Raw genomic sequence first — 16,299 nt, forward strand, 5'->3', positions numbered from 1 at the left:
CTGCAGCTCAAACCTAGGGCTTTATCAAGTGCGGCAAGTACTCTACAAACTAAGCTACATCTCTGGCCTTTGGGCCCTTTTTTTTTTAAGTGGGGGGGGGAACCCCAACTATCTAGGTAATTTACATAAATAGGTCCTTGGAGAGCTTTTTAAAACTATCTTTTAACTAGTCGTGATGGACTAACCTGTAATTCCAGAATTTGAAAAGGTTGCAGTAGGGTTGAGTTCAAGGCTAGCCTGGGCTACATAGCAAAGTCCCACCTCAAATACAAATAATTTTTTTCTTCTTTTTGTTTTGTATTGTTTGCTAAAATGAAACAATCTAGCCAAGTGGTAGTGGTGTACCCTTTTAATCCCAGCACTCAGGAGGCAGAAGCAGGCAGACCTCTGAGTTCAAGGCCAGCTTGGTCTACAAAGTGAAATCTAGGACAGCCAGGGCTACACAGAGAAACTGTCTCCAAAACAAACAACAAAAACAAAAACCAACACCTCAAAATAAAATACTCAAAAACCAAACCAAACCCCCTCCTGGATCAGAGACATGGCTCAAAGACTCTGGTCCAGCCAGGGCTGGTGACCTCAGCTTCATCACTGGAGTCCACATGGCAAGAGAACCAGCTGTGTGTGCGTGCATGAATACACACACCAAAAATAAATGTAAAACACATCTAGGCTGAGGTACATAACTCTTTCCCGCATGAGACACTGGGTTTAATCTCCAGAGGAGGGGAAATAATGCACCGTATTTTGCTATGAATGAAAAATGTTCTCTAAATTTTTATTTGATAAACAATTACGGTGTGTTGTTTGGAAAGAGAACTAGAAGCTAATCCTAAAACTGATGAGGACTAGAAGCTAATCCTAAAACTGATGAGGAGGCATTTGGCTCGGCAGCTTAATCTCTAGTCATTAGAATGGCCAACAGTGAGACCGACTGCCTAGGAGCTGGCCTTGAACTCGGGGTAGTCGAGGCAAGCCTTGAACTTGGGATCATCCTCTATCAATCTCCCAAACTGAGATTAGAGCCTAAACTGTCAGGCCTGGCAACAAGTGCTAAAGGAGCCTGGACAATTGGTTCGGTAATTTTGTGAAATTAAAGAAAAATATTAGATAACCCATCACAGTATCCTACAAAAAAAAAAAAAAAAGTGAGTCCATGGCCATCTTAATGTTAATCTCGTCATAAGATTCCTAGCCTACCATTTCCATGGCTGTGATATCCTTCTAAAAACATTAAGCCAAGACAGAGAAATGTACCCATTGCTACACAAGAGCCAAGTAAACCTTTTTAGTTTTTGGCATCAATTCTAGACATTACACCACACAAAATGATCTATAGCTCATAAGATCCTGAATTTGGTATGAAGATGGCTACATACATTTATATAGTCTGGGACAATGTCTACAAGAGATTCAGAGAGTTGTGTGTGACAAGTTTGTGACCAAAAATAAGTTTATCCAAGAAAAGTTTGAGAGTTCACTTTAGGATTCTATTTATGGCCACTGTGCTGTTTTAACTGACACAAGTGTGATTCCCTTACAAAAACACTCCCTTCTGAAAACCTGTTGTATTTAGTAGTGCATTTCGTGTATGCTACAGGATGGGCAGGGCTGGGGAAATATGGAAAGCCATCTGTTGGGTTGGGAAAACTCAGGGAGCTCCACCGAAACCCAGGAGGAGCCCTGCTGCAAAGCTCGAACTCAGTCCCTCTCCGGCTTTACTGTGTGTGTACTCTGAAGAAGCTCAAGTTAGAGGTGGAATCCAGACAAGTCCAGATGCTGAGGCCAAATTTTGTATGTGAGAGGGCAGGAAAAGCGGCAGGGTGAGTTCCCTGAGAGCAAGTAGTAACTAGAAGTTAACATTAAATTACTTTTCACCACCGGGTATGGTGGCACACACCTGTAATCCCAGCACTCTGGGAGGCAGAGGCAGGCGGTTCTCTGAGTGTGAGGACAGCCTGGTCTACAGAGTGAGTTCCAGGACAGCCAGGGCTATACAGAGAAACCCTGTCTCGAAAAACAAAACAAACAAACAAAAAAGTTTTAAAAAGGACAGGAGGCAGGCCAGTGCTAAATGCTTCTGATCTATCCCCAGTTATTTGCTGCCCCTATGAGATTCCCTGTCAGTGATGTCACAGGGAAGATGTATGGTCTGCCTACAGTACTGCCTGACTGCTCCAAGAGCCTAAAGGATAGTCACTGCAGAAACCCTTGCTAGGGTCTGTTTTTGTTTCCCCCTAATACATAAGCTCATCAGCACCAAGTTTCCTCAATTCCTGAAATCATGTACCAAAGCAGTATTCCTTGCCCACCATTAAAGCTGGATTAGGAAGGATGCTTTCGGAATGCAGCCCCTCAGGGCTTAGAGTACAGCTTTTAGCTTTTAATCCCAGCACTCAGAAGGCAGAGGCAAGCAGGTCTCTCTGAGTTCAGAGCCCGTCTGGTCTACATAGTGAGCTCAGAAACAGCCAGGGGTACATGGTGAGATCCTGTCTCACAAACACAAAGGAAAAGGAAAAGAACCACAGCCTGTTTCTCTTCTCAGAGCATCTGATGACTCAGAAGATTCTTCCCTCTGCCTTCTGAGCTCAACAGACTGAGTCCAGCTAGTGAAATCACTGGAATTTTGTTGCAAATAAGTGTCCCTCCCCACCTTGGAAAGAAAGGCTCTTCAGATATGAGAAAACTGGTTTAGTGCAAACCTCTTCTCAAAAGGGGGTGACTGGTCCCAAGCTTCCTTCTGTTCCCAGTGTTTAATTTACTACCTTCCTCACAATTTCTTTTTTTTAAGACTGGTATCCATTCCTGGGAAATTCTGCTGATGACTGTGCCAGGATGCTTTCCCTGTCAGCCCCACTCTAAGTGACTTGTTTGAGGTGGGACAGATCCTACATTGGTCCTAATAAAACAAGTAAGGCAAGAGCCCAGTACACTCGGGATGTGAGGGAAATAGTTTATGGCTCTCATGTGGATTCTCTGATGTTTAATTCAGCAGAGACTCTGAGAGAATTTTTGCTTTACACCCATTACATTCAAAGGCTTCTCTCCAGTGTGAATCCTCTGGTGGCGAACAAGAGCTGAGCTATACCTGAAGGCTTTCCCACACTCGCTACATTCATAGGGATTCTCCCCTGTGTGGATTCTCTGGTGCTGAATAAGGCCAGAACTGTAGGTAAACTTCCCTCCACATTCCATACATTCATAGGGCTTCTCTCCAGTGTGGATTCTCTGGTGCTGATAGAGATGTGAGCTCTGGCTGAAGGCTTTCCCACACTCATTACATTCATACGGTTTCTCCCCAGTGTGGATTCTCTGATGATGAATGAGGGTGGAACTCCTGCTGAAGGCCTTCCCACATTCATTGCAAGCATAGGGCTTCTCGCCAGTGTGGATTCTCTGATGGTGGGTAAGAGTGGAGCTCCAACTAAATGTTTTTCCACATTCGTTACATTCGTAAGGTTTCTCCCCAGTGTGGATTCTCTGATGAAGAATGAGGGCAGAGCTACAGCTGAAGGTCTTCCCACAATCTTTGCACTCGTAAGGCTTCTCTCCAGTGTGGATTCTCTGGTGCTGAATAAGGTGTGCGCTCTGGCTGAAGGCCTTCCCACACTCACTACATTCATATGGTTTTTCTCCAGTGTGAATTCTCTGATGCTGAATAAGATCTGAAGTTCGATTAAAACTCTTGCTACATTCATCACACTTATGGGGTTTGTCTCCCGTAGGAAGTCTTTGATGGGAACTAAGTGTGGGATCCACAGTGAAGCTGTTCCCGAACTCACTGTGCCTCTCACTCCTTCCTCCCATATGGGTAAGCTTTTCCTCCGCGCTCACTTGGTGAAGCTCTTGTATCTTCCTGTTCAGTCTTCCAGCGGAGGAATTCCCTAGCTGCCTTTGCAGACTGACTTCTTGTTCGTAGGCTTCTTCAAACTTAAGACCCTGAGAAACATCCTTTTGGACTCGCCCCAGTATCATCTCACATGACCCCATACCTTCAGAGATTACTTGATCATTTCCAATTTTGGAATCGCCATCTAGCACAATAAAAAAAAAAGTGTCATGTTGTTTGTGAGAAAATAAATACAAGTCAGAGGACCGATAATCCTGTGACTGACATTTATAGTGCCCAGAGTACACGCCCCCTGCTGGTCTGAAGAGAGGCCTCACAGGTTTGTATAACTAAGCAAAGCTAAGACAAATAGGCTAAAGAGACAAAAGGAATAAGGGAGCAGGCGAAGTCGTGGAGAAAAGATGGGACCCCAGAGAAAGTCAAGGACGTGCTGAGGTGGGAGGAGACAGCCTGCTTTGTTGGGAACAAAATAAAGAGTTGGCTCAGAGGTTGAGAGCACTTGTTGCCCTTGCAGAGGACCCAGGTTTGGTTCCCAGCACCAAAACAATACATTTCTACAAGGTGTCCATAAGCTCTTAAACAAAAGAGTAGGTCCTTGGAGAATCTAACAGGAAACAGAGGAATAGAGAGCTCTACAGTAGACACGGAGCACAACCTTACATGGTCAGAAATCCCAATAGACTAATACTTTAGAAGTCTATTTGTGACATGAAAACATAGGGCTAAAGTACCAGGTTTGGTGTTAATAGAACGGGGCTCAGCCAGATGTAGTGGCCCACACCTACACCCAGCACTAGGGTGGCTGACATGGAAGGTTGACACAATTTAAGGTCATCCTGGACTACTTAATAAGTTCCAGGCTGACTGCCAGGCGGTGGTGGTGCACGCCTGTAATCCCAGCACTCTGGGAGGCAGAGGCAGGCGGATTTCTGAGTTCAAGACCAGCCTGGTCTACAGAGTGAGTTCCAGGACAGCCAGGCTACACAAAGAAACCCTGTCTCGAAAACTAAATCCAAAAAAACCAAAAAAAAAAAAAAAGTTCCAGGCTAGCCTAGGATGCAGTGTAAAACCCTGTCTCAAGTAAATAAATATATGCATACATGCATACATACATAGACATAAATAACAAGAAAAAACACTGGAGCTCAAGCTGTGTCATTCACCAGTTTAGTTCTGTCACCATGCAAAAAGTACCTAGTTCATGGTTTGCTGGTTTAAGGCGGGGTCTCCTGTAGCCCAGGGTGGTCTCAAAGCTATTATGTGGTGAACATATAACAGCTGGTCCACCTGCCTCTACTTCACAACTGCTGAGATTACAAGTTTATGCTACCACGCCCAGCTAGCATCTAATGGTCTTTTTGTTTTTTCCATATATGAGTGTTTTGCCTGCATGCACGTATGTGTATCGCATGCATGCTTAGTGTCTGTGGAGGCTAGAAGAGTGCCTCCTATTCTGTAACTAGGGCTACAGAAGCTTGTGAGCTGCAGGGAATCAAACATAGGGTCTCAGAAGATCAGCTAGTACTCTTAACTACTGAGCCATCTCTCCAGGCCTGCTTTTGCACACCTATAAAATGAGGATAATACTAATCTCCTCAACTATGGAGTTGCTGTGAGGATTAAATGCAAGTTATCTGTGAAACCTCCTAATACACTACAAATTATCCTATAAATATGAGTTATTCTTACAATTACTAGTTTTTTAAAATTTATTTATTTATTTTTTAAATATTTATTAATTTATTATATGTAAGTACACTGTAGGTGTCAGATCTCTTTATGGATGGTTGTGAGCCACCATGTGGATGCTGGGATTCGAACTCATGACCTTTGGAAGAGCAGTCAGTGCTCTTACCCACTGAGCCATCTCTCCAGCCCTTAAAATTTATTTTTAATGTATGATTCTTTGCATGTATGTATGTATGTATGTATGTATGTATGTATGTATAATGTATGTATGTATGTAATGTATGATTGTATGAATGTATGATTGTAATTATGTATGTATGTATGTATATATGTATATATGTATGTATGTATGTATGTAATGTATGATTCTTTGTCTGCATGTATGTATGTATGTATGCACCAAGTGTGTGTTTATTGCCCTTGGAAGTCGAGAAGATTGCTTCAGATCCCCTGAAATGGAGTTACAAACAATTCTGAGCCTCTATGTGGGTAATAGAAAATGAACTTGGGTCTTCTGCAAGAGCAGAAAGTGCCATCTCTTGGGCAGCATTAGAGTTTTCTTTTTTTTTTTTTTTTCTGGTTTTTTTGGAGACAGGGTTTCTCTGTATAGCCCTGGCTATCCTGAAGCTCACTCTGTAGACCAGGCTGGCCTCGAACTCAGAAATCTGCCTGCCTCTGCCTCCCAGAGTGCTGGGATGACAGGCGTGCGCCACTACTGCCCGGCTAGCATTAGAGTTTTCTAAGACTACACTTCTAGTAGCCAACCCTGAAGCCATGAGATACCTTGTTCTGTTGAGAAGTCCATGTCCTTACCCAGTGAAAACACATTCCCGTAATTCTCCAGCATCACATCCCTATAGAGGTCCCTCTGTGCAGGCTCCAAACGCTTCCACTCTTTCCAGATGAAGTACACAGCTACATCCTCAAATGTCACCAACTCCTGAAACAGTCACACAGGCAGACATGCAACCTCAGGGCAAGGGTCTGGACTGGCACGACTAAACAGCAGCCAGGGTGGGGCTGAGAACACCACTTTGGGATGTGGCAGAGGCTGCAGCTATGGCAGCATCAACACCCACAACAAGTGCAGCACGGAAGGTGCAGTGATGAACGTAACTTCCTTCCAAGAGTCTACAACGTTTTTATTAACATTTAGTTCTTTGGGGAAGGGGCACTGTTGCACACATGTAAGTCAGAGGTCAATCTGAGATAGTCAGTTCTGTCATGTGGCTACTAGGGATTGAACTTGGATTTGCAGGACGGCAGCAGAGACCTTTATCCACTACATCATCTCACTGACCCCAGGGCTGTGGTCTGAATGGACAGAATTAGAATTTAGGGCACGGAATGAGCTATCCAAAGGAAAAGGAAAAGAACGAGGGGACCCGTGGCTTACCTGGGACTTGGCCTTTAGAAGGGCAGCAGCCAGCATCTCATCCCCCAGACTGTCCTTGTCAGGAAAGGAAGGGACTTCCGAAGAAGAAAGAGCTGAAGGACGGACAGTACGGGGCCAGGATCAGTCCACCTGCTTCCTGACCCACGGTCACATGTCTCAGACCACCAAACCACCCAGTCTCTCCTTTCATGAGTGCCATATTCTTTTTTAAATTCTTGGTGGGTCTTGGGATCAAACCCACGTCTTTGTGCATGCTAAGCAGTGTTCTACCGCTGAGCTCCATACAGCTCCTCCTGACTGTTCATGCCCTTTCTTCTAGCTGGGCCAGGAACCAGTCATTCTCATTTCCTTCCATCACTCCAAAGTCTTTTAAGGGATTCTTAAGCAGAGGAAACTGAGCAGCTTCCCTCGAGCTCTGACAGAAAACACAACACCCACACCTCTTCTTCCCATTCACAGATCAAATCTTTATGTATACAATAGAAATGCTTCACCAGGTGGTGGTGGCGCACGCCTTTAATCCCAGCACTTGGGAGGCAGAGGCAGGTGGATTTCCGAGTTCGAGGCCAGCCTGGTCTACAGAGTGAGTTCCAGGACAGCCACAAAAAAACCCTGTCTCCAAAAACAAAACAAAATAATAAATAAATAAATAAATAAATAAGTAAGTAAATAAATAAATAAAAAGATGAAAAGATGAAAAGAAAAAGGAAAAAATGCTTCCCATCTCTGAACTTGACCACATATTTTTCTTCATTAGCCGTAAGTTTGGTGTTTGTCTCTAGGGCCTAGCCCCCACTACATATAACCAAATCTAATGGAAAAGATCCTAAGAGCTTTTTCCTAGGAAACATGGAATCAACAGACATTACAGTTGAAACCTGGGGCTGTAGCTCAGTGCTAAGTGCTTACCTAGCATATGTATGGCCCCATACCTAGCAAGCTGTATCTCCCACAGAACTCTCTAATGTTTGGGGAATTTTTTTCTCTGTACGGGTGGAGGTGGCAATGTCTGTGTGAGTGTGGATGTGTGCATGCTCTGTGTGGACATGCCCTGTGTGGATATGCCCTGTGTGGATATGCCCATGTAGATGTGTGCATGCCCTGTGGAGGTCAGAGGACAACCTCAGGTGTTGGTCCCTGCCTTCTACCTTATTTGAGACAGGGAATCTTTGTGGGTTTCCTGCTGTGTATGCCATGGTAGTGACCTGTGGACTTCTGAGAATCTTCCTATCTGCTGCTCCCACCTCCCCATGGGAATACTGACTTTAATGTAGGTTCTGGGGATTCAAGCTCATGTCCTCAAGCTTCTGTGGCAAGACCTTTTACCTAGTGAGTCATCTCTCCAAATCCACATCCCTTTAATGTTTTTTAAAAACTATGAAAATGTAATAGAACACATCAGTTTAAGCCCAACACTCCAGATACAAGTCAAGAACCTGGAGGGCTAGAGAGATGGCTCAGCAGGTAAGAGCACTGACTGCTCTTCCAAAGGTTCTGAGTTCAAATCCCAGCAACCACATGGTGGCTTACAACTATCTGTAATGAGATCTGATGCCCTCTTCTGAGGTGTCTGAAGACAGCTACAGTGTACTACATATAATAAATAAATAAATCTTAAAAAAAAAAAAAAAAAGAACCTGGAGACTTCAAGGCCAGCCTGGGCTATATAGTGAGACTCTGACTCAAAAATCAGACAAGGAAACCATGTGTGCTGGTCCACACCTTTAATCCCAGCACGCAGGACACACAGTAGGCAGATCTCTTTAGCATTCAGGCCATCCTAGTGTACATACTGAGTCTCTGACCAGCCATGGCCACAAAGTGAGAGCCTGTCTCAAAGGAAAACAAAACACAAACAAGTAAACCACAGACAGAGATGAGAGTGCCCCCACCAACCCCATGCCTACCGCTCTCTAACAGGGGCAGCGGCTCCTGAGACGCATGCTCTGACTGCGTTTCCATGGGCGGGGGAAATGCTCTGGTCACTGGGCTGCTAACTGGAGGCTCAGCAGGAGAAGACAGGTTTTGAAGAAGGACTGCAGAAGCAAGAGATCAAAACTGAGTTTTAAAAATGCATCCTGATTTCAGAAAGAGGGACCTGCACTTCCTACCAGGAACAGTGAGGAGAAATACCTGGGCTACTCTTAGATCCCCATGAATAATGGCACTTCCTCCATGTAAAGAGACCAGACAAGAAATCCAGGCTTCCAAATTTTGCTCCACCCACCCAACATTTTGAGTAAATTGTGTTAACAATAAGGTGGCTATTATTCCAGAGAATGAAAAGACTGACCCTGAGCCTGGTATGGTGTTTCACGCCTGTATTCCCAGGGCTAGGTGGGGGGGGGGGGGGGCAGGTGGATCAGGAGTTCAAGGCCAACCTGTTCTATAAGAAACTTTACCTGGGGACTAGAGGGATGGCTCAGTGTGGTTAAGAATACTTGGTGCCCTTCCTAAAGACCCAGGTTCAATTCCTAGCACCTACATTGCAACTTCTAACATCTGAAACTTCAAATTCCAAAAAGAAACCTTATCTTAAAAGACAATTTAAAACCACTAACTCCAGTTGTGTTTCCTCTCGCGCTACATGAGACCCTGCCTCACAAACACAGTGGGGCTGGAGTGATTGTCAGTGGTTAGATCACTGGCTGCCCACTTCCAGAAGACCCAGGGTTTGACTCTCATCCTTCACATTGGGAGCTCACAACTTTCTGCAACCCCAGTCCCAGGGGATCTGATGCCCTTTTTTGTCCTATGGAGACACTGCATGCACCATGCACATAGTACACAGATATACACACAACCATACACATACAACAAAATAAAAATTGGACAAGCTGAGGTGAGTATGAGACCTCATCTCAAAAAGGACAAAAAAACCCAAAATTACCTCCTTTTAAAGGTCAACCATGGGGGGCTAGAAAAGGGGAAATCATTTGAAATGTAAATAAAAAATTATATCGAATTAAAAAAAAAGAAATGTAAAAAAAAAAAAAAAAAAAAAAAAAAGGTCAACCAGCCAGACTGTTACAGAGACAGCAACAAAAAACAAATAACCAACAACAATAAAAAGGTTAATCGAAGGGACTGGAGACATGGCTCAGTGGTTTAGAGTACTGGCTGTACTTCCAGAGGGACAAGGCTCAAATCCCAGCAAGCACATGATAGATATGCTCTTCTGGCCTCTCAGGCACTGGGCACAGCATGCAAGCATGGACAGAATACATGCAAGTAATTCACCTAAACATTTAAAATAAAAAAAAAATTCAAAAAAGTATACTGCTAAAATATTTTGCTGGGTGGTAATGGTGCACACCTTTAGTCTCAGCACCCGGGAGACAGAGCAGGAAGTAAGTTGGAGGCTAGCCTGGTCTACAGAGAGTTCCAGGACAGCTACAGAGAAAAACTGCCTTGAAACAACAATAAAAAGGTGAGCCGACTTCTTGGCATAGGTAGCACAGGCCTGGAATTCTATCACCTGAGAGGCTGAGACAGGATTGTGAGTGCCAACCTTGTCTCCATCTCAAAGAAACACACACACACACACACACACACACACACACAATCTTAAAAGCTGGGCATGATGATGCCTGCCTTTGATCCCAGCACTTAGGCAGAGAAGTAGACTCTGAGTTCAAAGCCAGCTTAGTCTGCATAGAGAGTTCAAGGACAGCCAGGGCTATGTAGTCCGAGTCATCTCAAAAACAAACAACAGAGTAAAACAGTGCCCCAGCCATCCAGGTGTGGGCGGGGCCTTTCTCCTGCCCTGTTGCTAACCTGAGACTCTCTCAAGTTGCTCCCGGGCACCAAGACAGACCACCTGACTGTAAGCACAGGTCAAGAGAGGCCTCGCCTCCCAGATCCTTTCCTCTTTCTTAGGAGTAACTCCCTATAAGACTGAAGTAGCAATGACGGGAGACTTAGGACCTTTTGTTGCGTTTTGAGGTTTTTGTTTATTTGGGTCTTTGTAGGAATCAGGGCATAGCCCAGTCTAGCCTGGAATTCACTGTATGGTACAAGTTGGTCTCGAATTTATATTCCTACCCCTGCTTCATTTGCCTCTGTGCTGGGATTGCAAATGTGAGCGAGCCAATTTGGCTAATTCCTGGAGATTCACATTAGGTCATTGTTCCTCAAACTTATAGGTTTGTGACCCCTTTGGAAGTTGAATGACCCTTTCACAGGGGTCACCTAAGACCATTGGGAAACACAGATATTTACATTACGGTTCATATTAGCAGCAAAAAAAAAAAAATACAGTTATGAAGTAGCCACAAAAAATAACTTTATGGTTGGGGGTCTCCACATGAGAAACTGTATTAAAGGGCAAGGACAAAGTTGAGAACTAACACTTTAGGTGCTACCGGTGCTGTATGAATAGGGGGTCAAAATGGGAAAATCAGGTTGTGTTTATGTCTAATATAGACACTTAAGAGAGTGTCTTAACGGAGGGGAAAAGAATATGCTAGTAACTACCAGAGAAGACCATACATAGTCTTTTTCCCACTACACCCTAGGGAGCAGAAATGGACTGAAGGTTCTGTGTTCATCAAGGTTCTCAAGGTCTTAGCCAGCTAATGCACTGGACATACTCAGCCACTTCGGCAGGGAACCTACTCCATCTTGTCCACAAAAAGCTATCAGGCAGTAAGCTGAAAAACCTCTTCCTATCCATAGGACATGAAATCTTGATGAGGTCCCCGAGGAGCCAAGTTCGCACCTCCTCCTAAGCCCTAGTTCTCACTGCGACCCAGAACTACTGTCACACTCTGGTTCTCCGATCCAATTAAGGGAAAACTTCCTTCTCCTGCCCCCGCCCCCGCCCCCCGCCCCAGCACAGAAATCGCTGTGCCAAACTTGAAAGTGCTAAGTTAGGGTGGCAATCTGTCATCAGCTGTTTTAAAGCGAGGGGCACCTCTGTAGCGACGCCGGGAGTTTTAAACACTAGGGCTGGGGCGGTAGGAGACACAGAAGCAGACCCGGAGTCCCACTCCGCGACACGCGGGATCACGCGGCGCGCGTGCAGCTCGGGTGGCGGAGCTGGACAGCGACTGCAGGAGGAAGGTGGGCCCAGCACCCCGGCGGGCCGCGGACGTGTGAACACCAACCCCCTACCCCGGCGGCCACGACTTCCACCTCACCGCGAGTCCGGGAGATGGCCCCACTCACCCTGGGGACAGGGACGTAAGACTTAGGGGGCCGGACACGGAACAGGTCCTGTTGGACCCTGTCACAGACCCACACAACCGAGAACAGAACAAAGAACGGAAACTGCCCCTCCCCATAGCGTTTCCGGGTCGTCCTGTCTCACCACCCACTACAACGCCCGAAAGGCTAATGCCCACTTGCTCTCTCTAGGAAAATGGGAGGTCTTCATCTCTCGATGGTACGCGGACTCGAAGAGGACTGATGTGCTGGGAGAGCAAGAGCCCCAGACTGCGCCACCTGCTGGCCAGGTTGGGAAGGGGCGATGCTTAGGTTGAAGAGGATGGAGGTCCAGGAAATTCAAGGCACAAGTTCTAGTAGCAGAGAGAGACAGGGAGGGAGGGAGGGAGGGAGGGAGGGAGAGAGAGAGAGAGAGAGAGAACACCATCACCCAAACCTCCATAGCAAATATAAGGAATCTGAAGAATCCGTTAATATAAATGTACACCATGGGCCAGGCGTGGTGGCGCAGGCCTTTAATCCCAGCACTGGGGAGGCAGAGTCAGGCAGATCTGTGTGAGTTTGAGGCCAGCCTGGTCTACAATACTTAACAAAACAACAAAAAAAAAGTGCACTGTTGACTTTTAAAAGCATTCAGCACTCAGTTTTCAAAAGATGTATTTTAAGAGATTTAATATTTATTTAAAGATTTAATATTTTAATATTAAATTGTTTAATGAGTGTTTTTCCTGCTTGTATATATGTATACCTGATTCAGATGTAGGCCAGATGAAGCTATCACATCTTCTGAAAGTGGAGTTATGCTAATGGATGGCTATATGATTGTTAGGAATTGAACCCGGGTCCTCTGGAAGAGCATCCAGTACTCTTAACTGCTGAGCCATCTCTCCAGCCTTCAGGTTTGCTTTTAGATTGCTTGACTAGCCTGAAGCCCTGGGTCCCCATCCCCAGTGCTGCATAAACCAGACAATATGATACAGTACTGTATTCCTAGCATTTTGGAGGTGGTGGCAGAAAGATCGGGAATTCAAGTTCATTCTTCAGTATATACTGAGTTCAAAGCCAGCCTGGGCTACTTGAGACGTCTCGTATAAATGATTCTGCATTCATGAGCCTGGCATGGGGGTACACACCTATAATTGCAGTACTTTAGAGCCTGAAACAGAGAGAGTCAAAAGCTTGAGGCCAGACTAAAAACTCGGTCCCAAAACAAACGATAATAATTAACTACCTTCTTAACAAACACATATTTAAAATGAGCTTCCTATAAAGCCTCACATTTGGAGTTCAAGAGGAACCCTGAGGCATACTGTGGTTTGTAGGTAAACAATTTATTCTAAGTGCTATTAATGCTACAGAGATTGTTCTGGAAGTTGAGAAGAGATTCCAGGCCAGGGAACTAACAGGAGTGAAGACTGGTATCGAATCTTACAGGTTTTAGAGAGGTAGGTAACCCCATTCCATGCCATTAATGAAGAGTCAATAGTACACGCTAGAGGGTGGCCTGGTGGATAAAGAGCACAGACTTTTTTCTTTTTTTTTTTTTTTGATTTGGTTTTTTCGAGACAGGGTTTCTCTGTGTAGCCCTGGCTGTCCTGGAACTCACTCTGTAGACCAGGCTGGCCTCGAACTCAGTAATCTGCCTGCCTCTGCCTCCCAGAGTGCTGGGATTACAGACGTAGGCCACCACCACCCGGCAAGAGCACATACTCTTATTCCAGGACTGGAGTTCATTTCCTAGTAGCCATGTCTGTAGGCTCATAACCACCTATGACTCTAGCTTCAAGGGAAGGAGGAAAAGTTTGGCTAATGTGTGTCCATCATACAAGATGTGCCACCTGTAACCACTGATTGTTGGGGTTTGGTGCACTGCTATAGGGGAAGTGAGGGTTGCAGTTCACAGGATGGTGTGTGTCTTCTTCTTCTTCTTCTTCTTCTTCTTCTTCTTCTTCTTCTTCTTCCTCCTCCTCCTCCTCCTCCTCCTCCTCCTCCTCCTCCTCCTCCTCCTCTTCCCCCTCCTCCTTCTTCTTCTCAGCAGATTCGGGGATGAAGAAAGAGGTTCTGCAAGTCATTATGGCCTGACTAGTACTGAGCCCAAGCCTAGCGTGTTCAAATAGAATCTTTTAGTTAGTCAATTAATTAATTGAACAGCGTATCACTCTGAAACTCTGGATGGCCTAGAATTTGCTATGTGGACGAGACTGATCACAAAGGACCACAAAGATCCTTTTTTTCTTTTTTTTTTGTTTTTTTGTTTTTGTTTTTTTTTTTTTTTCAAGACAGGGTTTCTCTGTATAGCCCAGGTTGTCCTGAAACTCACTCTGTAGACCTTGAACTCAGAAATCCACCTGCCTCTGCCTTCCAAGTGCTGGAATTAAAGACATGTGCCATCACTGCCCAGCTACACAGAGATCCTTCTGCTTCTGCCTCTCTAGTAATGGAATTAAAGATGTGTGCTACCATGCCTGGCTCTCAGACAAACATTCTGTTTGACATAAAATACTCTCCTTGTGCGGCTGGAGAAATGGCTCGGGGAATGGAAGCCTTTGTTACTTTGTTACTTTGTCACATGTGCAACCATATCTCTTACATAATTGGAATAAGAGGTAGTTTATTCTAAGTCCTATTCGAGTGATCATGGCCCAGGAATGCAGATTTTAGTTACTCCAAATACCATGTTCTCACATGGAAGCAGTCTCGTGTATTACAGAACAATGAAAGTCTCCCATTATGGCAAGTTAAGAATCCATCGGTGGCACATCAAAAAAAGCCAGGCAGTGGTGGTGCGCACCTTTAGTCCCAGCACTTGGGAGGCAGAGGTCGGCCTGGTCTACAGAGTGAGTTCCAGGACAGCCAGGGCTACACAGAAAAACCCTGTCTCGAAAAACAAAACAGAAACAAAATAAAAAGTCCCAAAGTTTATTTTCCTGTAAGTAACCAAAGATGTTGGGACTAGGACAAATTAACTCCCTAATTATCCTCTATTGTGCCTATCCCTCTCACTGTCCAGGCTGCCCTGAGGAAACTATCAGTCTCACAGTAAGCCCGACTACCCTTAGACCAGCACCCTCAGTCTGGGACACACAACAGAAAGAAGCCTTGAGACAGCTGTGTAAAGGTTGAAGTTGATTTCCCAAGCTTCTGAAGACGCAGCTTCCCCTGTGTGTTTGACACAGTCGTTTGCTATCATGGGCCGCTATGAAATATAGACGAACCTGAAAGCGACAGGAAGAGAGCCCGCCCTCTAGTAGAAGGAGTATTGTGTGTGAATCAGTGCAAGGCCATGATTGGTCCAAAGCTCACACCCTCCGTGACTGTGATTGGCTCCCAAATGAGTGACTGTAAACCAAATACTCTTTCTTAGCTATTTAAGCAGGTCGCTTAGCCTTAGTTATTGATCCTAATCACTGTTCTATTGCTGTAAAGAGGCACCATGACCAAGGCAACTCTTCTCCTCACCCTACCTTTTAAGACAGGGTTTCTTTGCGTAGCTTTGGTTGTAATGGACCTCACTTTGTAGACCAGGGCGGTCTTGAACTCAAGAGGTCTGCCTGCCTCTGCTTCCCGAGTGCTGGGATTAAAGGCGTGGGACATAAGCCTTCCCGATAGCAGTTGCTAAGTTGTGTAAAGAGTCAGGATGCCTTGAAACTGAAGAAGCGCCTGAACAGTTCAGAGTAACTACTGCTGGGGAGATGGCTCAGGGGATAAAGTGTCAGGACCTGAGTTTAGATCCTCGGTACACCATTAAAAGCTAGGCGTGCGGGCGCGGCACTCACCTTTAATCTCAGCATTCGGCAAGCAGATGTGGATCTCTGAGAAGTCAGCCTAGTTCCCAGCCAGCTGGCCAACCCTGTAAGACCCTATCTCAACGAACAAGTCCCTATAGATTATATGCAACATAAAAAATCTTATATCCTGAATAAACTGCCTTCCCCGTTCCCTTTACAGCCTTTCCTCCTTTTGATCGCAATTTTCTCTGCGTCTAGTATTGTCGGGGTATCCACTTGAGCCCTGGAAACTAACAGCTCTCCTTGGGAGGTAAAGGCAAGAGAATCAAAGTTCAAAGCCATCCTCAGTTACACAATACAGAACTTATGGCCAGGCTGGTTTACATGAGAGCCGGTAGCAGCAATACAACACAGCACCCTGAGCATCCTGGGCTACCAAGTACTGGCAGATGCCCCGCCCATTAGCAGTA

At 45.3% G+C, this 16,299-nt stretch overlaps 1 protein-coding gene across 3 annotated transcripts; it reads right to left on the reverse strand.

Moving 5' to 3' along the window:
* Window positions 1-334: 334 nt before the first annotated feature.
* On the reverse strand, window positions 335-16,263 carry Znf3 (zinc finger protein 3). 3 transcript variants are annotated; one of them, XM_052168110.1, is made up of 5 exons: window positions 15,878-16,263; window positions 8,843-8,971; window positions 6,936-7,027; window positions 6,353-6,479; window positions 335-4,034 (listed from the first exon to the last, which is right to left on the reverse strand). In XM_052168110.1, the coding sequence occupies exons 2-5, from the start codon at window positions 8,895-8,897 to the stop codon at window positions 2,989-2,991; spliced, it is 1,320 nt and encodes a 439-aa protein (XP_052024070.1). In that variant the 5' UTR covers window positions 8,898-8,971; window positions 15,878-16,263; the 3' UTR covers window positions 335-2,988. The 3 variants fall into 3 exon arrangements, with proteins under 3 accessions (XP_052024070.1, XP_052024069.1, XP_052024071.1); XM_052168109.1 differs by lacking the exon at window positions 15,878-16,263 and adding an exon at window positions 12,105-12,234; XM_052168111.1 differs by lacking the exon at window positions 15,878-16,263 and adding an exon at window positions 8,658-8,764 and having other exon boundaries at window positions 8,843-8,931.
* Window positions 16,264-16,299: the final 36 nt, after the last annotated feature.

Source organism: Apodemus sylvaticus, chromosome 22 (genome assembly GCF_947179515.1).
Source record: "Apodemus sylvaticus chromosome 22, mApoSyl1.1, whole genome shotgun sequence".
Classification (NCBI taxonomy): domain Eukaryota; kingdom Metazoa; phylum Chordata; class Mammalia; order Rodentia; family Muridae; genus Apodemus; species Apodemus sylvaticus.